Here is a 26,561-nt window from a genome sequence, read left to right on the forward strand (position 1 = left end):
CGCTGACTTGGTTTTGAAACCAAGGGATTAACTGTAATGTTATTTTTTTAAATGCAGTACCAGGAACATAATGAGATGCAGGTGCATTAGTGAAGGTCCTTCTGTTGTTTTATTTAAAAGATTGTAAAATTATTAATTATTAATTAAAAGATTGTAAAATTATGTTTTAGAGACGTTCTTCTTCACCTTTTGCTACATTAACCCATTCTTTTTTTATTTGAACTTTTTGCTTATAATGTCTTTGTGTGTCTCTTTCCAGGAGCAGTACGAGTTAGTTCACCGAGCGATTGCTCAGATCTTTCAGAAACAACTACTACTCCTGGAGAGCCCCACCAACACGCAGATACATGATGGCATGGTATGAAACAAACACAAACATATTGAAAGACAGGATGTCGCTGATTAACGTGCTCCGAATGGGGAGTGGGAGACACAAAATAATTAGTCACAGAGGAGGGTGACGGAGGAGAGGCCTCCTGTAAACTTGCACACAGTGTCCTGGAGTTTGTGCCAAAGATAGAGCGAAACAGCAATGTCTCTAAGGACTGCATACTGTTAGACCTGTTTTGAAAGGGCCTAAAAAATCTTTGGCTTGTCGCTCCCCACTGCCCTCATTCCCAGTTACTTCACTCCCAAACACACCACACGTTGTCCTTACTTGCCCTTGTGTTTCCTTCCAGTGTATTTAAAGAAGAAAATAAACCCTCAAAGTTAACTTATTAAAACAACATATTCTCATTTAAAGTGCTGCGCTCTCTTGGGCTGATGTCTTTGAGACTGATGTTTTTTTTTTTTTTATCAAACTCTGTGCTCAAACATTGCAGGTGACACCATTATACCTCATTTTATGTAGGGGAAGTAACCTTCTAGCTTTTGAAGCTTCTGCTGCTACTTGCTTCCTCTTGGTAAAAAAAATAAAAAAGTAAAGCCTAGATTACAACACTGTCAGGTAGAAATGTGAAGATAAAAGAACAATAGACAAAGAGTGATCAGTGAGACTGACAAACCCTGAAGACACAGAGAGACCATGAGAGAGCCCATTGGCAGCAATCCAGGAGTGGACTTCCTGCTTAGGAAGCTCTGATGACTTCACCCCATTTTTCCCATAATGCAATTTGAGTCTGAGAATAGACATGCTTCTTTTGGGAAAGGAAGACCCTTGTGAGAGTCGGTTACACGATCACACGCAACCATGTTCACATGAGAAAGACTCAGGCACATTGAACTGCTGCGTTTAACCTGAGTGTAAAGAATCGGGGTGGAGGACACGGAGGAAGACTAGAACTTCAACACAATTTCTTGCCTGCATACACACAAACACACTGTCATCAAATCATGATGGGTTTTCTGGACTGACTCAGTCCATGTATGACTCATGTCCATTCAGCCATTGTTAGTGACTAAAACTCCCACATAGGTTCTCTCAATGGCAGAATGAACAATAAACCTACACATACACACAACCCACACCAAGTTTTCTACTTGCATACTTCTCATAATAGACATCAATGTACAGCTAATGCTAGTTAGCATTTACAGACACATCGAGCCAAAGTGTCCTCATTTCCCCACTCTGCACGGCTGAAGTTGGCCAGTCATCCTCTCATTATCAGAGTTGAGAGGTAGTCAAATTAATGAGTCACGGGGGAGAGAGAGAGATGGAGGAGGAGGAGGGCTGAGAAGAAGAGCGAGGGAGGTGAAGAGCTTCTTTCAGTGAGGCTTTTGTTGCTTTTCACCTCTGATACAGAAATTACAGAACATTTGGTTTAGGAGAGGGCAGTTAGAGTAAGATGTGCTTTACATTATAAAAAAAAGAATAAAAAAATGATTTATAAAATAAGATAATTGAAATTTGATGATCGATAACTAGCTCGGGAAATTCAAGATAGCAAGGGAACGCCTGTCTTTTATAGGAAAGCAAATAGAAGCTGAGGCAAAACAATTATGTTTTGAATGGGTCAGATTTCAAATATGATTCTGATGGGCTAAAGTAGGGACATACTCAATTCTTTGAGAGCTCTTAAAAGACACATAAAATGCCCAGCTGAGATGCGTTTGAATTTAGTGTCCTTTTGTCATTTTGACCAAAACACAGTCACAACCCCTAACATATATCACGTCTGTTGGTTATGGCCTTTAAATGAAAGAAGGTATTTCCATTGTTTATCTCTACCACTTTTCCCGTTCAGGGTTGCTCAGGGCTGACGCTGTTCCCAGCTGTCATTATGCGAGAGGCGGGGTACACCCTGGACTGATCCAGCCAATCACAGGGCACATAGAGACAGACTCACACCTATGGGCAGTTTAGAGTAGAAGGCGTTTCATTGAACACCATTTAGTTGTACAGCTCCAAGTGCAGGATGAGTCATAATGTTTTTAATGTTATCCAATCAATACTATCGATCAGTCTTTGTTTGCAAACCGCCTATTCATAACAAATGTTGTCACAAGACACTGAACATGAAGAGCAGGTCATACTCTTTGTATGAGACCCAACATTAACCCACAGTGAGAAGGAACTTGAAAAACTGTTTTTATTTCTAGGAATTAAAAACTTCTAGTGTTCTAGTGACATGTTGACTGTTAAGCCCAGGTGTTAAAGATATTTAAAAAAAAAAGAAAAAAAAAAAAAAGTGTCCATTTTGATTTCAAGTGAACTTTCTCAGGACAAATGATTTCAACGTGAATATAAACTTGTTGACTTACAGTGTTTATTTGCTGTTTCTGCATCCAGGACGAAAGTAGTCCAGATAAAGCGAGCCACCAATCAGATGATGAGAGATGGGACACACCTCCTCCCAAACCTCCCCGCATCCGCAGGTAAGAGTCTTTTATTGTTTTCCTGTGTAAGCTTGTCTTCTCAGTCAACAAAACATTACAAAAGTGGACATCCTCCACCCACACAGATGAATGAACAGACTCACACAAGAGTGAGCTGAAGGTGTGAAGTGTCCCAACACTGCACACGGTGGGTGTTGTTGTAGGAAGATAGTTACAACAGTTTGTGTCAAATGCACAATAAAGACATATTCAACTGACCGAGGCAGCAGGCGGTCCTTTTTTTTTTTTTTTACACCTCGAAAGCACAACAGCTTTTCCGATATATTAGGTCCCAGTCAGCCCACAGATCCATCCAGGCCTCCACTCCACTGAAGTTAACTTCTGTTTCACGGCCTGAGGAGGAGCTGTTTTGCTCGATGTTTGTGCAACAGTTAACAATATTCTGCAACACTACGTAGTGTCGCATGAACTACCACCCAATGGCTGAGGAAGAGCTGTTACATCTTTCATCTCTTTCTCTTTGAGAACAAACAAACACACACACACACACACACACACACACACACACTGTATCTTTCACATACATAAAAATAAACATGGCTGCTTTCTCTTCTTAAACTCTTTCTTCTCTCCTCCCTCTCTTCTCATTTTTTGTTTTGCACTCTGTGCCCAGCAAGGGTTGTGGTCTACTTATTCTCAGTCGATTCATCTTCAGTCCCTCTTCCTATCTTCTTATGATTAATCCACTCAATCCACTTTTTTATTAAGCAATAGTATACACTTCACAACTTTTGAAACACACCAGTTACTTCAGTACTGCATATTTGTGTAAAAAGACTTGTTTGTCTTAGTGGTATGTTTCACTTAACTACCTGTTATTAAAAGTTAGGCTGAATTTATCTGCTTCTCTTTGTAATTCAGTTATTTTCTGTCTTTATTTGAACAAACCTCTTTAGTTTGATGCATCAGACTGTAAATAGGAAGTTGTTATATAGAACTTTTACTAGCCTTAGTTTTGCATATCTGCAGACTATATTTTGGTATTTGGGGGCCAGAGGTGATAGGTTTTGCTACCTGTGTTTCATGGTTAACTCCTAAAACTTACCCTGAATGGTATCATAAATATCTAGAGGAACATCGTGCTGCAGTGAGGATGAAGTAAAAAATTAAACTGCAAACTCAGGGAAATGTTTGATGAGTTAATGAATGATCTGAGAAGTAGTGTCATTTTATGTCATTGACTTCTATACACAGACTTGTCCAGTGGTGCTGCCCCCTGCTGGCCTTAAAAATAATTAATCTCCACGGCATTCCAGTCAATATTCTCTCTCTTTACTTCATCTGTCTTCTAAAGAAGCCGGTTTGATGGGAAAGCGAACTGTTTTCCAGAGCTTCCAATGCTGGGATGTAGCTCTAAGTGATCTCTTTTCTGAAACTTTCTTTCCTGCTTCAAGTAAAACATGCAAAGTTGAACTGCGGCCAAATTAGCAAGCTGTCCTGGAAGTGGAGCAGAGCCAGACAGACAGGAATATATTTGTTTCGCTTCCCGTACTCATCTCACTCTTAAATCTCAGTATCTGTCTCTCTACACCTCGCTCTAGCTCTCTCTCTCTCTCTCTCTCACGTTCTGTGTCATCCCTCTGTTTCCTAAAGAAATAATTTCAAGGCCTACTTTAAGCCTGAGAGTGTTCCAGGGATGGTGAGAGCTATTTTTACCAACATAGTCCACATTCTGTGGACCACACCCCCCTGGGTCACTTCAGCAGTGTAAGTGTGTGTCTGTGTGTGTTTGTGTGTATAAAAGAGAGAAAAGTAGTGAGCGACATGCAATGTGGCTTGCATCAAGGTCACAAAAGCTGAGTCACTGCTTCCACATTCATAGACATTTATAGACACACTCCACATAGACCCACTGTTTGGACAGAAGTTATTCTTCTATACCAAAATATGTCTAAATCTTCTTAAATGTTGAACAATATGGGGTACCAAAACATTAAGGTACATTATTTTTTGAAGATTTATATTTGTGCTTTTTTACGCCTTTATTTTAGAGATAAAACAAAGAGTCAGAAATTGGGGAGAGTTGGGAGTGAAATGCGGCAAAGGAGCCTTGCCCCCCCCCCCCCCCCCCGCTCTCAAGGACTTAAGCCTCTAAACATGCACAAAGCATTAGGCTACTGGCGCCCTGTCATGTAAAAAATGTGTCAGTTTCCTAGTCTTTTTCATTGTTTATCGTTTACATTTTGATCCCTGATTAAACCATGTGATACTTTAATGTTTATGTGCTCCCCTGTGTATGTTTGTTTGTTGCCATGTAAATTACCCTAGAGGCAATAAAGGTTTCATTCATCAGGTGTTCGATCAACTGTTTACAGGTAACATTTTTGCACAGCTGCTGTGCTGAGATCATAGATATGACTTATTACGGTCATAAATGTCTGCAAATTGATTAAAGCTAAAAGAGTATATTTTTTACAACATCCTCATCAACTCACCTTCTTTGCAGAACTGATAGAAAATAATACTGTGGAAGACACTTTTCCACCACTGTGATGAAAAAAAAAAAAGATCCTGTAAGTCATTATAATGAGATACCATCTCAAAATAATGAGATAGTATCTCAATATGACTTAGTATCTCAAAATAATGCGATAGTATTTCATAGAGATACTTTCTCATTATCTTGAGATTATTATTATTATATTGGAAAAGTTTTAAAACTGTAAAAGGAGCATTGAACAAACAATTGCATGAGTAAATGTGAGTGAAATGACCCTTAAAATGAGAATTTCAGGTGCTTTTTACCTTCAGCTTCATAGACTCAGTCTATTATGTCCTGATGCAGTGGATGTCCTTTCTCCAATCTTTGAGTCTCTAGAACGATATTCTACTCTTAATCACTACTACGTCTTGTGCATTACCATTGAAAATAACCAAAAACCCAATTTTGCACTCTCATTAAAAATGCAGCATGTTCCCTCTGGAGTACATATGTGTGGAGGGCATAGTGTGCTTGTTGTGGGTGTTTTTGTTGCATAAATTAAAAGTTCTAATGAGGACATAAATCTGTGTGCCAACATGTGTGTTTGTGTGCTGGAGTATTATGATGTGTGTGTGCTGTAGTCAGAGTTGGCTCTTAGGCAGCATAACAAAAAACAGTACGGATGATTGTGTGTTTTTGTCCTTCATGGAAAAAGTGAAGAACTTTGGTGTGCATGGTTAGCGAAGTGAGATGCTCTTTGAGGCATGTTTGAGATTTTAAATCTTTAGGCTTTTTTATTTACAGGTGGAAGAAAATGTAAGAAAAACTACAGAAGCATTGGGAATTATTTAAATTTCAGTCCAAATGTCACATGTCTAAGCAGACTGTATATAATATAGTGCTGACTGATGCATAATTATGAACATTTCTATGATATCTTCTAAACAGTACAGTTGTAACTTACCCAACTGGGTTCTTCTTCTTTTCCTTTATACAAGTCTCTACTGATATATAGATATAACTCACAGCTACCCTTTAAGGTGTTGAAATATGAATAGTATGTTTATCAGTATATGTAGATAAGTTTAAAGTGTTTCAGAATGTGTTTTTATCGTTGGAAAAGTAACACCTCTTATCTCGATGTAAAAAAGTATTTAGAGTCTGTCTTTGGCTCACCAATCGTGAGACATGGACAACAAGTGTTTTGATGTGCCGTCACTCATAATATTAAAGTCAATGAAAGAAAAATAAAAGTTTAAAGAGCAGTACTCTGTAGACTTGTTGGTTATTAAATACCAAATGTAGTCATTCTTGCACTACAGGGCTGCAGCTCTCTGATGTGTTTCATGCTTCTAACCTCAATTTCCTTTTTCCCTGCTTAATATTGCTTCTTTGTTTTTGCTGTGACTTATGCGCAGTGTTTGCTCCTGTAATAGTTCAGCTTCCCCTCAAGGATCATTTAAAGCTCCATCTTATCTTATCACAGAGAGACACCTGGGACCTAAAGAAACTGAATGTCCATGTCCCCATGGAAACAATCTGCCTCAGGGGGAATAATCTGTGTTGTTATGAAATTAATCTTCTGCTTGCTCAGAAACAAAGGAAAATATAAAAGAGCTGCACATGGGTACATTACATGGGGACACAATAAGAATACAAGAAATAGGGAAATTGTTAAAATTATGTCAAACTTTCGGACAAGTAAAAGGTGTATATGACAAAAAATCTCTACAGACACACACACACATGCACACACATGCACACACACAGCATCACATGCAGTCTATGTTAGCTCTAGCTGCAGTCATGTGCTCTTCAGTTAGCACACCACCACATCCTTCACTCTTCTGTTCTTCTGTTATGTGTGAGTGTATGTGCATACGTCGAATTACATTATGTGGAGTGGAACAATATCTTCATGTTAAACTTTCTGGGTGTGAAGCATGCTCCCAACCTCAGTATCCTGTTTATAATCCACATACGCCCACACTATGTTGATCTATAGTTTATCTGCATTTACACAGAACACATTAAGCTACACTGCTTAATATATGCACCCAACTAACTGGCAGATATTTACACATTTTTATATAGATATATAATTAAATGTCTTTTTTTTTTTTTTACACTATGTCCACAAATTAAGGGCTGGAACTGTCTGTCACTGGAAACCTCAAGTGATAGTAGTGTTTTTTTAATTTATGCCACCTAGGGGTGAAAAGGAGTCTCTACAAGTCAATTTCATCATTTTCATTTCATAATTTTTTTAAGACAGAGAATAAATTAAGGTTATATATCAAAATGTCTGGAAGTAGTCTGAGCAGTATGATGACATTTTTTTCCTTTTCATCATTTTCAGTTTATTAATCTTTAGAACTTCTGCTTCCTCCTGGTTTCCTTTCATCTAAAGCAAATGGGTCAGGTTTCGTTCATGTGAACATTAAAATATCTTGTGTAATACATTGGTTTCTCTGTGAACGTACTGCTCTGGTTGGGATTGTGGTGTTTGAATTAAAGTGTTACATTTTGGGCTCTGTGGGACAGACATGTCTTATTAAAAACACATCAAAAGTCAGACTCTTAATTCATAAAATCCTTCCAATATAAAGTCTCTGGCTTTGGCTCTTTTTTTGTTTTTGACTGATCTCTTATTTTTCATCTTTCTCTTTCTAGTTCCCAGGCAGAAGGTGACGTGAAGGAGGAGATCCTGCAGCCCCCAGAGCCTCACCCCGTACCCCCAATTCTGACCCCATCTCCCCCCTCAGCCTTCCCAACTGTCACCAATGTACGACAGGACAACGACCGTTACCACCCTAAACCTGTTATACACGTCCTGGCAACCTCACAGACACAAGTGAGCCTACTCAGACAACTCAAGACATTTATATAAACATGCTCCCTTTCAGACATGCGCTGACAAATGGAATATTTGTTGTTTTCAGAGATGTTATCAGAAAGGTACAAACATGTCTCATTGTTTCATTTTCTTTTCTTTTTTTTCAGAACAAAGAAGCTGATAAGCAGCAGAACAAGTCAACCAGTCTTAACAAGCAGACGAGCCCCTCAGAGCAGAAAGACCAGGATCTACAAGGTCTAAAACAGCAGACTCAGGTCTCAAATCTAGACCTGAACGAGAACTATAACAACAAGCCGTCGTCAACATCCACAAAAACAGAATGTGGCCAGACGCCCTCCTCGCCCCTCTCCTCAGCTGTTGAATGTTCCGGTGCTCCTCGGATCGAGAGGAAGCTGAGCATTGAGATTAAAAAGGTCCCCTTACAGGAAGGACCTCGTAGTTTTGACACCTCCACCTCCATGGGTGTAGCAGGAGGAATCAGCAACAGTTCCACCAACAACGCCGGCATGCTGCAAAGAAGCCACGCCTTCAAAGCCAGAGCCAGCCAATCGCTGCTGACGTCGAGCTCCTCGCTGTCGGAGGACTCGGGCACAGAGGGGGGAGCAGGTGGATACGGGGAGAGTAACGCTGACGGGGGCGTCCTCACCAGACCTAACCACCTCCCTGTGAAGAGCGAGAAGGTGGAGACGCCGGGGGGAGGGGAGAGAGCTGAGGTGAAGGCTGGCCACGCGGCGTGGAGTCAACCCTGCAGCAGCCCGGACAAACACTTCCTCAAAACCACATCATCCTCTTCCTCCTCTTCAGAACGTGTCGCCCCATCCTCCTCCTCCTCCTCCCACCTGTCCTCCTCCTCCTCCTCCTCCTCCACCCCTGTTAGGACTGCTCTCAGCTTCACCAACCCGCTGCACTCTGATAACTCAGATAACGAGGAGGGGGACGGGGAGATGTCCGGAGGTAAGGAGGGTTATCGGACCACAGCGACGGCCGTGGTGACGGCGTCCCTCCATCACGGAGACCAGCAGCCCATCAGGAAGGTGTCGCCCATGTCGATCGCGGGGCAGAGCACTCCGTCACCCTCTGCAAACACAGCAAGTACGTCAATCAGCTGGTTCTGTTGAGTGACTGGAGCTTTAATCTAAATTAACAAATGTGCTGCTTCTCTGACAGGTTAACAAGAGGAAACTAACTCAGTGAACAAACTCATACAACATATCATTTAACATCATCATTCAAAATGATATAGATCACAGTAAATATTCAATGTAAAACTAAATCCTTTAAAGCTCCCGTGAGGAGTTTTTACTAAGTTATGACACTGACCGATATTATCAGTGATGCCTTTTTAATACCAACAAAACCAGAAAAAAACATCAGCTAGAGGATTGGTTTCTTCTAAACTTAATGTCTTTAAACGCTGACACAGCTTAAATGTCAGACTCAACAAGTTACAGCAAGCTGAAGAAAAAAGACAAACACAACAAACACAATGAGGGATACATTTGACTTTTAATGAAAGAAGTTAGGAAACACTACCTACACATGTTCAGGACGAGGTTAGAAAAGAGATGAGATGTAAAGCTTTGTCCACAGGGGGCACCAACACTGACTCACACTGAGCAATCCTCACTGTAGCTTTAATTTAATTTACCTATATTTATTAATTTATATGAATTTAACACTGTATGTGGAACCAGCTATTTAAAAACAACCTTCTTATGGTAAAAAACAAACAAACAGGTTTACAGGTCCATGTGGGATTTGAAATCTTCCAATATGAAACGGATTTGCTTAATCCTATCACCCAACCAAAAATTGTATCTATTCCTTTTTTTTCATGTATCCCTCAATACATATTGAATTAAACTGAATGTGTTTTCTTTCGATAGTGTCATTGAAATTGTAATATAGTTCCAATACAGAGCAGTTAATAGATTTTTCTCATTTTCAACTCTTATCACTATTTGGGACTTTTCACATACAGTGTCATTAAATATGTAGCAATCAGTGTCATTAAACCACATAACATACAATGTATTACCATAATATATGAAGGTGCAACTAAAGTACTGTAATTATTTTATATCAACAACCAATTTAAAATGATTTTTATAGAAACAATATACTTTTTTGTCAGTTTAGCAATTAAAAATTTAACATTTTTTTGCTATTAAATAGCTGCAATTACATAAATTCATCCAATTAATTGTGTTTATGTGGCAACAAATTAACAGGCAAATCATATTGTAGATAAATTGTTCTCAGTGCTACATCCTGAATGCAATGCATTTTGGGTAGCTGATCATTCTGGTGTGTCTGTTAAACGACTTCCTGCCAGAACTCTCACATTATAATACCTTTAACAGTTTCATTAAAATAAACAAACTTAGACATTTAGGCTATTGTTTAAATGTATTCAGTGTAGAAGAGATTGTCTTACAAGGTTTGTGGTGAAGGCACCTTGAATAACTCTGACACCCTGTCTTTATAACACACACACACACACACACACACACACACACACACACACACACACACACACACACACACACACACACACACACGCCTAGGGAAACCACAGGGTGGAGTCATACTCAGGGTCAGTCTGGAGGCAGGTCTCTCATAGACCACATGGTAATAACACACCACATAATACTGTTCTCACTGCAGGGAAAAGACCGAGGCAGGAAGAGAAGGAAAACACAGTGAGATAGTTCCATATGAAGCAGGGCTGTATGACGAATTGGTTGGTTTTGCGAGGAATGCTGCAAATGTTAACAGGCGAACATCTGTCAAAACAACTCCACTCTTTCTCTTTCAGCTTGTGTGTCTGTTTGTCTGAGTGAGTGAATTTACCAGCAAGAGAAAGGAAGCCTGAGTTTTGTGTCTTTTTGTTTCCCTGTGCAGAGAAAGTGTGTGTGCATGTTGGATGGTGAAGGATCAACACCGCATGATGCTGATAAAGCCTCTGTGCACGTCGGGTTGAACAGAGCGGTGTCACGCTGTTTGTGCATCGGTACGGCCTCACTGTCATGATCACTGTCATATTTTTGATCCTCTGAGGATTGAAAATGCTCTTTCCTCTCTGTTGATTTCAAAATCAAGATTCTGAAATCTGATTCTTGCTGTGATGGATTTGACTTGGAATGGTTTGATCTGGCTTAGAGCTGTTTGATCTTGAACAGGTTAAAAGCTTGTTGACTTAAGACTTAGCTGCATTTTCTAATATTTGGATTTAACTGTGAGAGAGTGCATGATGGGAATCTATTTGCCAGCAGTTAATTGCTTTAAATTAAAGCCAATAAGTGTTCGAATCAGAAAAGTGAAAAAAAAAAAAAAGAATTATATAGAAGTAGTGTATTTATTCTTTTCTGGTAGTTTTGTAACAGACATCAAAACAGAATTCTGTAAGCTTTGATTGGAATTTTAACAAAGCTGCCTATGATATTTTAATACAGAAGATAGGACACAAAAACAATATAAAAAAAATACTGAACCTTCATACATTTGTATAAATCATAATTATTTTTATGACATAGATTCAGAGTGAGCCATTTTACTACATAAAAATAAATATTTGTTTCTAAACTGTAACGGTAAACAGTGATTTATTGTCTATTTATCACCAAAAAAAAGTGTTTATATATATATCTCTCAATAATGATCTGGTTCTTCATCTATCCATCACTTCTGAGTTTCACTGAGTTTAAAAAATGATTGTAAACTACTGAAATATAACTCATAACTTATGCACAAAAACAAATATACAAATCAATATACTGAAGAAATGTATTTGAACAGGTAGCTACAAGTCAGTCTGAATGTCTTCAAATCGAGACTGTTTAAAGTGCCCAACGATCTTTCTTGATCTGTGAGGTAGATCGTACCATCCGATACCTGATGTGTCAATATTTCATCAGATCTGTCCCATCTCAAATTAATTAATAATTAAGTAATCTCTAATACATCTAGTAATAAGTACAAAGAAGAAACATAGCAGTATGGACAATATAAGAATATAAATGTGTAGAGATACAGTATGTTTACCCAAACTGTGAAATATGTACATCAACAGCATGTAAAGGTTTATGCATCATGTATAGAAATGTGTTGTGTTACTTACATATTTCTGTTAATTATTTAAATTAATTAAATTTCTGGCACTAAATATCATGCACTCCATAGTTATTCCCAATATTTGAAACCAAATGCAGAAGAAGTCTTTGGCTCTCAGTCCTGTTGAGGACTGGTCTGCAGTTTGATCTGTTTGGCTTTCTGTTTATTTGGGCTGTGTGGTAGCGCTTTGTAATGGGTGCTGATGGCTGCTGTTTGTTTGGTTTGCACTCTAATGGCATTGTGCTGCTTTGTGGTTGGTGAAGAAGGAAGCTGGTGGCTGCTTGTTTCCTGGGTGCTTTAATAAAACAGCTTTATTTATTTATAATTCACATTTTATGCAAGTTGAGGCTGTTAGAAACGTTTACAAGTCAGTTTCAAAATAATTCCACAAAAAAACGTGTAAAAGGTTTGAAAAGTGCAAGAACCATTTGAACAAAATATGAATAACAAATATCAAAAGCTTCAGGGTGCAAGTTTCATGCTGAGTTCAATTATTCCTCTACAATTAAATGAAATGCAAAAACTTAAATCACATTGGAAACAGCATTAACACGTGTCCTTATAAGCTCTTGTTCTCATAAGTTATGCTAACATTGATCTAATCATCTGTCCTAATTATTATCATCATCTAGTGAATCCCTAAACATGCTCAGAAGCTTGATTTAACCCTTTAATCTTTTCTTCATCTGGGCTGAAAGATGAATCGAATAATAAAATCACAATTGTAAGGATTTCTTTAGACAGTGTAAACATATATAGTATATATAGTATTACCATCCCTATTGATATTAGTGAGAATGGAATAAGTAACAGTAATACCTCTCATGATATTTCAATACTTACAACAACAGCAGCTCAAACTGATCAAAGAGCTAATCAACAGCTCTTACAGTTTCAACCAAAACTGAACATTGTAACCTTCAAAATGTGTGGATTGTTGCAGAACATCTGGGTTATACTGCTTAACAGCTGCTGAATTTACTTTAGGTATTATTGTTAAGCCGCTTGATCTGTATTGAGAAATATTCAACATTATACTCAACGACTCAAACTCCTCAAATGTGACATGTTGACTTGTTAGTGCCTGAGAGTCAATTTCAGCCCCCCTCAAGAAATGTGTATAGAATAGAATAGAATTACTTTATTGATCCCAAACTGGGAAATTGTGGCGTTACAGCACCAGGTTATCCAACACACAATATTAGCAAATAAACACAATATAATATTAAATACAAAGTAAATAAGCACTGAAAATATCAAAACTAAGAATGAGAATATATACAACCAGGATTTAACTAAGCATTAGTAGTCTTAAATAAGAAAAGATTAAATACAACATACTTTGCTGGAGGTAGATGTAAATGTTATAATTGAACAGTATTGACATGGGGAGCTGTCCAGAGCTGTGCAGTCAGTGATACATAAGTTAAAGTGCAGGAGTGTAGACATGGTATCAGCAGAAAATATTCAATATAATGGCGAGTAGACAGACAAATGAAGTGAACTTGTGTAGCTGTTAAGGTTTTCTTAGTTCAACCAGGGCTCTAATAAAGAGGCTAACATACTTATGGTCATTAATCATCTAAGAACGTCCTTGATATTACTGCTGAATTCAAAAGAAACAGATTTATTTTAGCTTGATTAAAAAAGTGTTTTCTGTTGAGCACTAAATAAATAAAGTGTGTGTGAAGCAGTTCTCACACCGCAGCTTATGTGAACTGTTATTTATTCCATAAAGACTTCCTGTGTTACATGTCAAACTGTTGTTTATAGCTTCAGTATCGCCTAGGCCGAGCTCTGAGTAACCAGAATACAAACCACAAGTGACACTTTCTAATTAATAGATGTTTTCCACTGTAAATATAAATATGTGGTCTGCCTCTTCCTTTCAGTCAGTATGAAGAATGATGAGAACATACATGTTGTCACGTTTGTAATTTAAATTGTCAATCAAAGGACATTTATCACAACGTCTACATTTTATGAACAGCAAAAATAAACTCTTCTTAAGTACAGAACACTGTGAAATATTTAAATAAAAAATTAAACCCTTGAGGAAAGACGGATTATTGTAATAAGAAATATTCAATGGTGTTTTAAAAAAAAAAAACATTTTAGGAGGACAAATTAGCATGTTTAAAATACCAGTGAGTTAAAAATCAAGACATATTAATGTAAAAAAAGTAGTAGTTTAAATGTATTTATCCAGGTGACTCTTCTTCTTATGAACTAGTTTACTATAAGAAATATAAGGAATCAAGGACTGCTGATCTCTTGCCTCTGTTCTCAGAAGCTCATTAATGTTACTTCTCGTTTGACCCTTTGACCTTTTAACCCAGATTGCTGGGACAGCGACGACTCCCCTCCCCCCCTCCCTGCGAGAACCCCTGAGTCCTTCATACTGGCCACAGGTGCGTTTGTTCTGTTCAAGATTCACATGTGTGTCCGAGGTGCTGCGGTGCTATGGAGTCACTAGGTCACCTTCTGGAATCATCTCTGGTGTTTCTTTTAACGAGGGGATAATGAAGGTGGATGGATCAATGAATTGAGAGACTTTGTTTGTGATTGAAACCATCAGCAGTGATTTTGAAAAAGAAAGGATCTGATTTTCTTTCCTTCTTCTGATCTGCTACATGACAGTGTGTCTCTCATCTTCACTTCAAACACACAGATGGACACACATAACACACTGCAGGTATCAGGCCTGATATGACCTCAGGCTCTCACAGGATGCTTTCTTTAATAACTGGCTCAACCCTGCTGTTTGTTTTGTCTTCTTCCAATGTTATGCTGGGATATAAGAAGAGGAGAGCATTCAAATAATCCGCTACCCATAAGATGAAAAAGAGTTACATTGCCTTAATTATTTTTTCTGAGTGGCCATGTCTAGTTTACACCACTAGGGGGCACCAGTGTTGCAGTATTTCAGACTCACTTTGAAAGAGACTGGTGTCAGTTGACCAGCTGGGTCCCAATCCATGTAATTTACAAAAAACAGTGAATTTAAAAAAACTGTCTTTAGTTAATATTGCACTCAGTTAGTGTCCACATTAATCTTACTGACTGTCTTTTCAGATTCAAGCAGATAGGGTAATGATTTTATGGGTACAGCAACCTGTTGAAAGAACAGGCTTTGGGCTTTATTGTCATATTTTAATCTATAATATATTTTGTCTATTATGTAATAAAAGTCCCAGCTTTTTCTTGTATGAAGGATCAGTCTTTAAGGACTCTGATTACATTTGTGTGTGATTGTTTTTTTTGTGTGAGGCTCCAGTATCAAGAAATGTTGGTCAAATGAAGTCATCCTCTTTGGAGGAGAATGAGTTTGAAAAGAACCAAAAGTGTATGCATGTGTGTGAATGTGAGTGTGTTTGTGCTAACTTATGGCTCTATGTTCATTAACATGCCATGTGGGTTATTATCTTTTGTTAAAGTCACTCTCTCTGTGGCTCTTTCTGCCAGACCCTCTGGAGTTGAAAACATCAGCCTCAGTCGAATGGAGCGGCTCACATAAAGGTATAACACACACATAGCCTGGTCTATCTGTGCAGAGGAGTCTCTGTGTGTCTGCCTTTGTTTATGTTTTTCCACAGCACTAAGACAGCAGCGCATGAAGGAAACAGGCGTCTAGTGTTTTACAAATTAGCCGGCGTGCGATAAGTCTGGCAGCATGTGTCAAGAGGGCAGCTGTAGGAGCGAGTGAGCGAATGATGACGAGAGGGACAGAGATACAGAAAGTGAGAGAGAAACAGGGTAAAAAAAAGGAATGGAAAATGTGTGCATGCTTATCCGTCCTCTGAGGTGTGAATGATGATGGTTACTGCCAATTTATGGCTTCAATAGTTCTGGTGCATGTGTCAGAAGGAACAATCAAAAGGAAAAAGTTGAACATGAGTTATTTTTTAATGGTTTTTAATATCCAAAAGGAGAATTTGTGAAGAATAGAAAAGCTGTGGTTTTAAAGAAGTTCCTGTTGATTTAAATGTCATGAACTATTTAAATGTCATGAACTATGTAAAGTCTTGGCAGGAAATTCAGGTCCTGTGTTGCTGTAAGATTTCACACTTACTGATGTAAATATCCCTCGCACAAATGGGTGTGAGTTTTTTTTTTTGTGTGTGTGTGCACTTAAGGTTGAAGGTGCCCCTGCCAATTAATTAAAAATATATATTATGTATCTGATGATATGATATATAAAGAATATGTTTATAGCATTTCCTTTCTGCAGCTTTCATTGGATTTGCAACACTTAAAAGTAAAGTGGTAGGACAAAACACTGATATGGCAATACATCACCATCCTGACTCTTAAAAAGATATTTTTCAAACAAACAAACAAAACTGATCAGCCGGCTATGTTGACTCAGAACTTCATCAACCCTCTGATTGGTTAATAGAAGTTTAAAGGCTTTATATTCGATTTTTTTTGATCCAGCAGATGTCGCCCTTGAGCACCAGCATGAAACCAAAACAACTCGCGCTGCATTGTTGTGTTAGCATGCTAATGCTAGCGATCTTTATTATGCTCGTATCTTCACACTGCATGTAAATTTACCTGAAATGAGCGTGATCTAGAAACACAGTTAAGCAGTGAGTACAGTATGTTATTCTTCTTTTCTTTAGTCCCTCAATTAAACAACTTTTATACACGAGGGGAGGAGTCAGCCGGCCGTCCCGACGATGTAAACAAAGTGAAGATAGGACTCTGAAAACTCTGAAAACATCACAGACAGTGGGACTCGGGTGTTACACCCATTGTAGACAGTCATGACTCACAGAGTTATTTTCAGAGGATATACTTGATTTCTATTATATTTAAGTGTGAAAAATCACATAGAAAGACTTTAAGGACGAGCATGGTAAGAGGTGAAACTGACACCAACAGTGAATCTGCATCATGATATGGTTTTCTTATTATAGCAGGATCAGTGTATTGTGATTTTATTATTGTGGGCCATATGTTGTATATTGTATCCTGAGTTAGCCTTCAATACCCACTGCCTCTTAAAGGTCACATATAATACAAAATACACTTTACAATATGTGCCTGTCTACAAGAAAGACCAAGCACCTCCATAGGCGCGTGGTCTAACACAGCTCACTGGAAGCTACAGACACAGAAACAGCCTCTTCTAAGCTGAGCTACAATAGAGGGATTTATAGACATGATGTGTTTGTTGGGGAGACTTATTTAAAGGGTTGAAAAGGAGAATAATCTGTGACCTTTAAAACCACTACATTATTCCTTTAGCTACTAAATGTGTATATAATCGTGTGTCTGTGTTTCCTTTTTGTAGATGTGTCAGACTGTGTTAAAAAGACATCTCCAGCAGACCCTGGATCAGCTGGAACCACAGCTACAGACAGCAAGCCAGACCTGGGTGGGTAAGTTGTCTGCCCTTACATGTTTCGTCTGAGTTTATCTGCAATGTGATTTGTCTGGTTTCCTCTAGCCAACCCTCTGAATATTTTTTTGCACATGTAATGATCTTTTAGTTTCTGTGCAGAAACCTTTGCTGACAAACATGTTTTCAATCATTGTTATTTTAAATTTGCTTTTGCTGATTGGAGCTTTAAAGCTGCATGTGCAGAAAATATTTGATGGTTTTGAGACCAGGCAGGGTTTTTGTCCTCAGGGCGATTTTGTTTTTTTAAATCTGTTTTTATGCTAAGAACTCCTTGTCCCTCTCCTGTCAGGGTTCAGTAACCGCTGCATTCAGCCCAAAGGCCCCCGGGAACCCCCCCTGGAGTGGACATGATGGAACAGTCCATCCGCGCCGTCCACCGGCAAGAGCTCCTCCTCCATCAGGATGGAATCCACCCATCACACCTGGCTGGTCCAAAAAAAAAAAAAAAATCATAGATGCTAGAAAGACAGAAAGCACAATGTTATCCAGAAACAGCTTCTGTGTAACTCTGTGTGAACTTCTCCTCCTCCTCAGTGCCACTGTGCAAAGCAGAAGAACACTTCGCCGTTAAATGGCTTGTCCATTTTAGAACAAAGACCACGTTTTCCTGTTAGATATTTAACTTAAAAACTGACCTTGCATTATTCCTGGTAATGTTTTCTCAGCTGTTTTCAGTGCAAGTAGAATCTTATTGTTTATCTCTCGGAGCTGTAGACATCATAAAGTGTTCACCTGGAGTCAATTATCTGTCAAACCAAATTAGAAAACACTTCTTTCTTTTTTTAAACTGTAATCAGAATTGATCTTTGATTGGACACGCTGACTCCCGAGGTTTAACTGAACTCACAGAAGCTGTCCTGCTTCCTTCTACTGAATGAACAACAATCTTCAAAGCGAACCTAGATAATCTGTCACCCATGATGCAACCTTTTCTGTTGGGTATGTACAGGTTGCCAGGGTGCTCTCTCTCTCTCTCTCTCTCTCTCTCTCTCTCTCTCTCTCTCTCTCTCTCTCTCTCTCTCTCTCTCTCTCTCTCTCTCTCTCTCTCTCTCTCTCTCTCTCTCTCTCTCTCTCTCTCTCTCTCTCTGTGCGCGCTGGTGCTACATTACAAAGGCTCAGCATAGAAACAGAAGCACACAAGCTGACTGCCATCTTCCTTTTCTTGTTCCTTAAGTACATCTTGGTTTCCTGTTAGCTGCAGTAATGTTAGCTTGGGTGCTTTATATTTCCATGCTGACCTCCCTGTTTACCAGAGTCATGGATTAATGCAGTTTGGTCATTGCACTGGTCAGAGAGATGCCTTCTCTGTGGTTGTTTTTGGAATTAATAGACATTTTGGTAAATAGTGTATTCATTTATCTGGCAAGTGTCATCTCATGTCTGCAAATAAGTTAATAGAGCCAGACGCGATTTAGCTTTAGTTAGCATTAAAACTGTGGAAATGCTCAAAATCCACCAACTAGTGCCATCTCATTGATTTGATCTGAGCTCAAACTTAAACCTAACACACCAGGAGCAGTGACTTCCTTATAAACTGTTGTAAACGTATTCTAACTACACTTTTTGCACTGATAATTCAAATGAAATGTAAAGTGTTTAATTAACAAGGTTGCGTTAGCCGTTCCCCATTGTCCAGTTTTAATGGCACTGTACCTTTAAATTTAAGATACAGACATCAGAATGGTTTCAGTGTTCTCATCAAACTCTCAGTAAAAAGGTAACTAAGAATCCTTTAAAAAAACAAAAAAACAAGTGCAGAGTGAAAATGAGCTGAAGGAACACCTCATTTAATGACCAAACTCATCCAATCTGTGACTGTGGCCTTCACTGCTGGGACCATGAGCCTGCCTTAGTCTGCCTCCAAGAGAAGACAGCCAATAACAGTCCTGCTTTATATGGCTTCTCTCTTCAGTTCATGTTTTTTAAATGTATGTGTGTGGCTTCTCCTGGTCTTACTTTGTGACTTAACGTTTTCATTTCTGTTTCTTCTGCAATGTCTTTTTGTTCTCATTCTCCTCCTGCTGGTCTGGCCCTCAGACAAACAACCATACAAGTGTTGTTTTTCTGCCAGTTTGCTCACAATAAACCTCTGGTTGTTGTTTTTGTTTTTTGCAGTAAGAATGTTACACATGTTCTGAAACTCTTACAAGACTTGACAGATTAATATAAAGTCTGCCTTACGAAGCCTGACTCTACAAACACAGCTTGTATGGTTTCTCGTCTGAAGGCCAAATTAAAAAAACTTCACTGTAGCTGCTTGTGTGTTTGTGAAACAAAGATCCAATAAGACAGCAACAGCCAGGGACCCAGGACTCCTGGTATTCTCCTGATGTTAAGCTCTCTGCTAACTCCTCCTTCATTACTATACAGTATATGCATTGTTTTCTAAAGATAGAAGAACTGAACAGGGCAGTTAAGGTATATAGTATTTAAATTGTTTTGTTATCTCTTGAATATTCTTATTTACAGAAGATGTAAGAAAGTCAGTGCATGATGATGATGACGATGATTCCTCCCTTACGACATGTCTCCCTTCCAACTGTAAATTATTCTGCTGACCTTTTGTTTTTTGCTCCTTGCAAATATTTAAGGGTTAATTTGTATTTTTATGTTAGAATTATATGATAAAGTTGTTTTCTTTTCTTTTTTTTGGTTAAATTGATCAGCAGAGGAAATGCGTTGCCCCCTACAGATAGCGACAGCGGGCTTTGGAATAAGATTGTAATAATAATATTAATGATGATAATAATAATAATAATGGTTGTTTTTTGTAAATGGTATTTTTAAAGTTATTTTTGTATACGCAGTTGTTTGTTGCGTCACAAGTCCACTGCCACCCACCGAATCCTTCTCCTCCTCTCTTCTGACATCTCTCTCCACCTCTCTGTCTTGTTTGGATGACTTTTTGCTCCTTTGATGTAAAACATGCAGCAGTCATTGATCTCCTGCTCTGGACAACGAGCCGCTCATTTCTCTCTCTTCTGCCCCCCTACTTAGTATTTTCCCCAGCTGTTTTCTTGCTTTAATTCCCCTCCCTGCCTCACACACATGATTCTGCCTCTTTAATTTTTAAAAGGCTGTCACTTCCCACACATCTGATTGGTTCACTAGTTAGTAAAGCATCTACAACTTAATGGTGCATCAAATAAGAAATCACACCATCAGACCTGACTTAAAGTTGTGTAAAGAACTTCCTACCTTCCTTTCTCTTTATTTAGCACACGTTAGCCATGCACACTAGCCTCGATCTCAGACAAGAGCCCACCTGTGCCTTTAAGAGAGAGCCCGCCCACTTTCCTTTCCTGTCATCTCCTCAAATCATAAATGACGGCTTGAGTGTGAGCGATGTGTTTCGCTGCTGCTTGCTCAATGGGTCCTGTGGGACTCACCTTCAACCACCCTGAAAAACACCACCTTCTTCACACACACACACACACACCTAAAATGTTTGTATGTTGCAGAAATCAATCAGTAAAAATGAACCTTAAGTAAAACATGCCTCTTTGTTTTTATTTGTTTTGGGGAAATGTTACAAAGAAAGTGTGCAGTGTTTGTTGTTAATGTGTCTGTACATACAGCAACTTTAACTTACATTACACTTACTTACATTATAGGTCATTTACATATATCCATTATGGGGTCCATATAGTCAGCCCACATTGTCTTCCCATATGGGGCCCACAAAATGTACCTGGTTCCATCTCATGGCCACTTTGCCCACTTATATCCCATATCAGGCCTACACAATTTGCCCAGTTCAAGCCCATGCCCTCTCAGTACCCATGAAGCTTTTAACCCAGGTAGCATGGACATGTTGGCTGGGCACTGAAGTGCTTCTGTATTGTGTCGAAAGCCACATCAAATGAAATAATAACATTTTGTCTCCTACTGGCTGATAACTGCAGGTATAATCCAATCATGTCAATCATTTTGTGTGTGTGTGTGTGGATGGATGTGTGTATAGTGAAAAGTCACAGCAGGAAATCCTTGCACTCACCTGGAAGATCTGATGAGATTAATGTATGCACACACACAATATGATACTGTGATTAATTAATCACAGCAGGTGGTATACACAGCGTCTTACACAGAGACCTTTAGTATTCACTTTACACACAGAGGCACAGCGGGTGGGAGGACATACTGTGATTATTACCTCTGCTCACATGTAACCAAAGCTTGTTTAAGAATAAATATTCATTATGTTATGTCAAGTTTAACCGTTAAAGCACAGGTGGTTCAGGGAGCTTTCAGTCCTTATATTGGTTATAAATAGTTACTTTAGAGAGAACCTATTTTGACAGTGACACTTGAAATTAGTACCAAATCAGCAGAAAAGCGCCTTCATTTTAAAATAATAAAAACAAATGAGATATTATCTACCTTCAGCTTTATTGTACATATTTAGAAATATGTGACAAATGCTAATATTCTGTAAATGTACTAGAGATGTCAATCCAGAGATCTACAATGCCTTCAAAAATAAATTAAATAGGGGCGCTGGTGGCGCAGTGGTTGGTGCGTGTGCCCCATATGTGGAGGCTGTGGTCCTCTGGGTGGGCGGCCGGGTTCGAGTCCCACCTGTAGCTCCTTTCCCGCATGTCGTTCCCCACTCTCTCTCCCTGATTTCCAACTCTATCCACTGTCCTATCTCTCAATTAAAGGCACAAAAATCCCCAAAAGAAATATAAAAATAATAATAATAAAAAATAATGAGAACAATAAGATAATGTTTTAAAAGCCAGATCTGACTTATAATAGGCACAAATATGGAGTCATAGATATATATTTTTTTAACTTCAAACCCAGTTATTTGTTACTTGCACACCTGGTAATTAATGCAGTGTTTCCCACAGGGCACTACAACTTGTAGCACAGTATGAACACACACACACACCCTCTCTCTCTCATTGTGTTGTATAAATTAAGCCAGGTTGCCGTCTTAACTGGGTCACCTCAGTTTTCCCATGGAGCAGTTTAACACGTTATGTAATGGCTTAAAAATATAGCCAATCAGTGTTGAGTGTATGTGAGCAGAAGCAGCAGGCTGCCATCTGAAGACACTGAAACTGTGTCAGTTTAAAATCTCAGAGTATACAGTATTATGACTTTTACAAACACACTCATTCTTTTGGGTGTTCTTGTCAGTTGTTCTGAAAAACACACAGACTTAAGATGACCACCTCAGGCTTGCAGTATATGCTAATGTTGTCACAATGTTTACGACCAGTTGTGACTCCACAGCTCTCTAATCATGTTTAGTATTCAAACTCTGCTGTAACACACTGACAGACCTCGTACTGAGAGCTCTGCCAATCAGAGTGCGGAGGATTCACAACACTGAGGTGGTCTGTGAGTGTCAAACTCGTTACCAAGATGAGATGAAAGTTATCCCTGTGATGAGAACATTTCAGTGTCACGATAAAAAAAAAACGGTGCTAGTTTCTTTCTACATGATATGTGAGTCAGTTGAGGACAGTGTGCAGCCTTTTAGGAGTCATTTTCTATAAATAAACAAATAGGATGTCCTTTAAGAGCAAAAGGTAATATGAAATCAACCCTGTTCACCACCACTCTTCAACATCATTTTCAGCCTATAATCAACTGTTTACTCTACTCAGACAGCACAGTGCAGGTGTCAAGCCTCAAATGTTACACTAAGCTATTTAAACCCCAAATTATAGGCTTTATCTAAAGATTTTAATGGTTTAAGCAAGGTATGGATTGGAGCTTTATTAAATAACTTCTATTCTAATAAGTACTCATTAATACCTTAAGCCAATTAATTGTTTGTTTGTAGGGCATGTTTCCAAACATCAAAAAACATCAATGAATTTTTGGAAGAAAATAGAAAAAAGTAAATACTCACAATCCAGGAGCCGGTCCAAGAATAATGGATTTTTTAAATTATTATTTTAGCTTGAAGATAAATGTTTTAATTATAAAGCATTTTGTCAATAATTGCCAATAATTTTCTGCCTATCAATTGAGAGATCAATTCAATTGTTTCAGCAAACTTGGGTTTTGTTGAGTGTCTAAGTGGTTATTTGGAATGATTGATTTATCCGGGAGGTAAAAAAGATAATCTTTCGAGGAGATATTTGAATGCACATACTTTAGTTGATAGATGTCTAGATCATTAGTAAAGCAAAAGTCAAAACATAATCTGGCTTTAGAAATTTATAATTAAGGTTTTATAATTTCTGTTTTGTTAAAAGGAAAGTTAGGCACCTCGGAATTTGGAGGTGTGGTATTTGACTTTATTTCATTAAAATTGTACATTAATTATATTAGTATTATTTCATATGTTTTATCACTTAATATAATTACTAATCGACACATGACATTTACTTGTCATTTTTAACCAATAGAAAACAAAAATTAATTCTGCTAAGTCCCGCCTCCGTTTATTTTCTCTCCGTGCCTGTCAGTCAAGGCTAAGCCCCGCCCCCCTCTGCCTGCTTGCACGTCGCTTAAAAAAAACAGCAGCGGCGGCAGTTGAGGAAAGAGAGTAAATAGAGAGAGAAGCCTCAAGATGGCTGACTCGCTGGGCTCCGTCCATCTCACCGGAGCTGCTGCGGTAGTCCCGGCGGTCGCCTCCGCTAAAAGCCTTCTCGTCAAGCCCACGGAGGCGAAGGGAGCCCCTGACAACCGCTCACAGTCTTCTCGCGATTTCAACCCGCCGCCGCCCAAGAGGGTCCGGGTCGAGGAGAGGAGCGTGAAACCCAAGAAACTCAGCACGGAAGGAGGAGTGGGAGGCAACCGCAGTGTCAAAGAGAAACTCCAGCAGCCCACGAAGCAGCAGAGTTACAGCCCGGGGTCGTGGAACTTCAGTCCGCTGAAGACGAGCAGCAACATCCCTCCTCCGGTGCCTGCTACCGGTGGATCCCAACCACCGACAAACACCCATAAAGTCTTCAAACAGAGCCATTTCTTCCTCCACAAAGCGCCTTCCTCCTCCAAATCCAAGAAACCCAATAAAGATAAACTGCGGGAGAAGGAGAAAGGATGTGGAGATAAAAAACATAAACTGTTGGTGACCTCCGGACACGGGAGTAATGTTAGTAACAACAACAACAACAACGATGTCAGCAGATATAACAACACTTCTGCAGTCAAGAGGGAAAATGGGGAGGTCATGTTGCCACCTAAAGGTAGGCCATTCAAATCTGTTTTCTTTCTTAATTTCAATTGAAGAGAATTTATAAAGTTGCATTTATATGAAATAAACAGGATACAGTTCTGCCCTTTTTATAGTGAATCTGCTCAGTGTAAATTCCGCCACCTTGGTATATGAACATGTGGTCCGAAGTGTGCAGTTGACTGCCTCCTAATGTGTCTGGACAGTCCCGTTTTCGGACTATTCACTGCTCTAAAGCGATTTAAAATCCTGTTTGGAATCGGTACACTACTCGAGGGTTACTGTTGCTTTGGATTAAACGTAATAAACCAGGTTAACGTCGAGTTTAATTAATATAAAGTCCAGTTAATTCGATGTTTCTCGGGGTTATGGCTGCCAGCTTTAGTCGCTTGATCACCCGCTCGTTCAGTCTCCGTGTTAGACTGTAACCAGCTGCTCTGGTTCTGCTGCTCTGGTTCTGCTGCTCTGGTTCTGCTGCGGAACCGTAACGTCGTATTGACAAAATATAAATAGTTTTTTGATCAGCAGTTTTGTAAAAGAGTCGTATTTTGATGTTAAAGAGCATTAATGAACTCTAATCTCTGTCGTGTCCGCGCAACGTTTGAGCCAACTCGTCCATTTATTGTGTAACGTCGATACTAGTTCATATATTTAGTGTTTCCTGTGGAGCGGGATGTATTTAACTACACACTGCTGTCATAACAATATGACAGCCGCCCGCCATTATAGGCCAAGTGTTGTTTTGGTGGAGCACCACGCCCCCCTCTGTAACCCACAGACACTCCACAGCTTGTTGTTACTCCATGTTCTGTTGTATTCATTCACCCGATCCTCCAAACAACTGGTTTTACCACTAACTATACACTAACACTATATTATTATACATAAGCAAATACACTCTAGTGAACCCTTTTGACAAAATCGAGTAAAACTAGTTTACAATTTGATACACTGACTCTAATATTTACACAATTGAGTGGGGAAAAAAATCAGAAAATAGAAAATCAAAACTGTTGTCAGTGAATGTTTCATCCCTTAAAAACACATAACAGAGAATTCAATCACAATTTTAATTTAAGAAATGGTTTGACAGACTGTATTGGTTTATTTGAAAGGGGCAGAGCACTTTCTTTTAAAAATACAAGGACCAGCAGTTAGCAAGTTAGCACTAATGCTAATTTGCGTATTTGGTCCTAAAAAGGAAACATAAACATTAAAAATGACAATAACAAAATGATATCTAAAACTACTCTAAAAGAATACAAAGAACATCCTCAATAACAGACAATAGCTAGGCTATGTTATTTAGCTTAACTATATATGTCCTGCATCATAAAATATGTATTTTATAAGCTTTGTGAATATGTTAGCTAAATGCTTGTGCATTATTTATTACATAATGAAAGTAATGCTTTATACTAGGGGTGGAAAAAAAATGATTTCAAGAAAAAATGAGATTCTTATCTTTAAATAGATTCATAACTGCCAAAAATCAAGTATTCTTTTTTGGCTAATCAGTCACTCCCTGCTAAGTGCTAAGTCTAGCGTTTTAACTCAGTGCCAAATGGAGCAACAAGAAATTCATTCAGTCTCACACTGGAGTAGATCCTGGAATATGTACTCATTCATCCCAGCCCTACTTGATGGCTTATTGTGGTTTTATGTCATCATGGTCATACATAACAGGACACATGCAAGGGTTTGTGGATGCATGATGTCATGATTTCACCCTTTTCCAGCCGGGTAGTTTAAGAGGTCATGACACGCTCCGATCAGC

At 38.8% G+C, this 26,561-nt stretch overlaps 3 protein-coding genes and 1 long non-coding RNA gene across 8 annotated transcripts in view; all 4 read left to right on the plus strand.

Moving 5' to 3' along the window:
- The window catches only part of ptpn12 (protein tyrosine phosphatase non-receptor type 12), a 46,755-nt gene extending 28,551 nt beyond the window's left edge, over positions 1–18,204 (plus strand). Inside the window, exons 11-18 of one of the 5 annotated variants that reach the window (XM_061029765.1) lie at positions 260–358; positions 2,735–2,820; positions 7,937–8,117; positions 8,267–9,212; positions 14,573–14,644; positions 15,699–15,752; positions 17,533–17,620; positions 17,933–18,204. In XM_061029765.1, coding sequence (XP_060885748.1) covers positions 260–358; positions 2,735–2,820; positions 7,937–8,117; positions 8,267–9,212; positions 14,573–14,644; positions 15,699–15,752; positions 17,533–17,620; positions 17,933–17,942 — 1,536 coding nt within the window. In that variant the 3' untranslated portion in view covers positions 17,943–18,204. The remainder of the gene's footprint in view (positions 1–259; positions 359–2,734; positions 2,821–7,936; positions 8,118–8,266; positions 9,213–14,572; positions 14,645–15,698; positions 15,753–17,532; positions 17,621–17,932) is intronic. The other 4 variants (XM_061029764.1, XM_061029766.1, XM_061029768.1 and 1 more) reach the window with 4 other exon arrangements.
- The window catches only part of zgc:113263 (uncharacterized protein LOC503753 homolog), a 139,619-nt gene that overhangs the window by 62,238 nt on the left and 50,820 nt on the right, over positions 1–26,561 (plus strand). The window lies entirely within an intron of this gene.
- LOC132956362 (uncharacterized) lies at positions 21,848–22,763 on the plus strand. The gene is made up of 2 exons (XR_009666013.1): positions 21,848–22,077; positions 22,156–22,763. It is a non-coding gene; the product is annotated as an uncharacterized LOC132956362 (long non-coding RNA).
- The window catches only part of LOC132956360 (lysine-specific demethylase RSBN1L-like), a 37,368-nt gene continuing 34,907 nt past the window's right edge, over positions 24,101–26,561 (plus strand). Inside the window, exon 1 of the mRNA XM_061029763.1 lies at positions 24,101–24,797. Coding sequence (XP_060885746.1) covers positions 24,179–24,797 — 619 coding nt within the window. The 5' untranslated portion in view covers positions 24,101–24,178. The remainder of the gene's footprint in view (positions 24,798–26,561) is intronic.

Source organism: Labrus mixtus, chromosome 22 (genome assembly GCF_963584025.1).
Source record: "Labrus mixtus chromosome 22, fLabMix1.1, whole genome shotgun sequence".
In the NCBI taxonomy this organism is placed as follows: domain Eukaryota; kingdom Metazoa; phylum Chordata; class Actinopteri; order Labriformes; family Labridae; genus Labrus; species Labrus mixtus.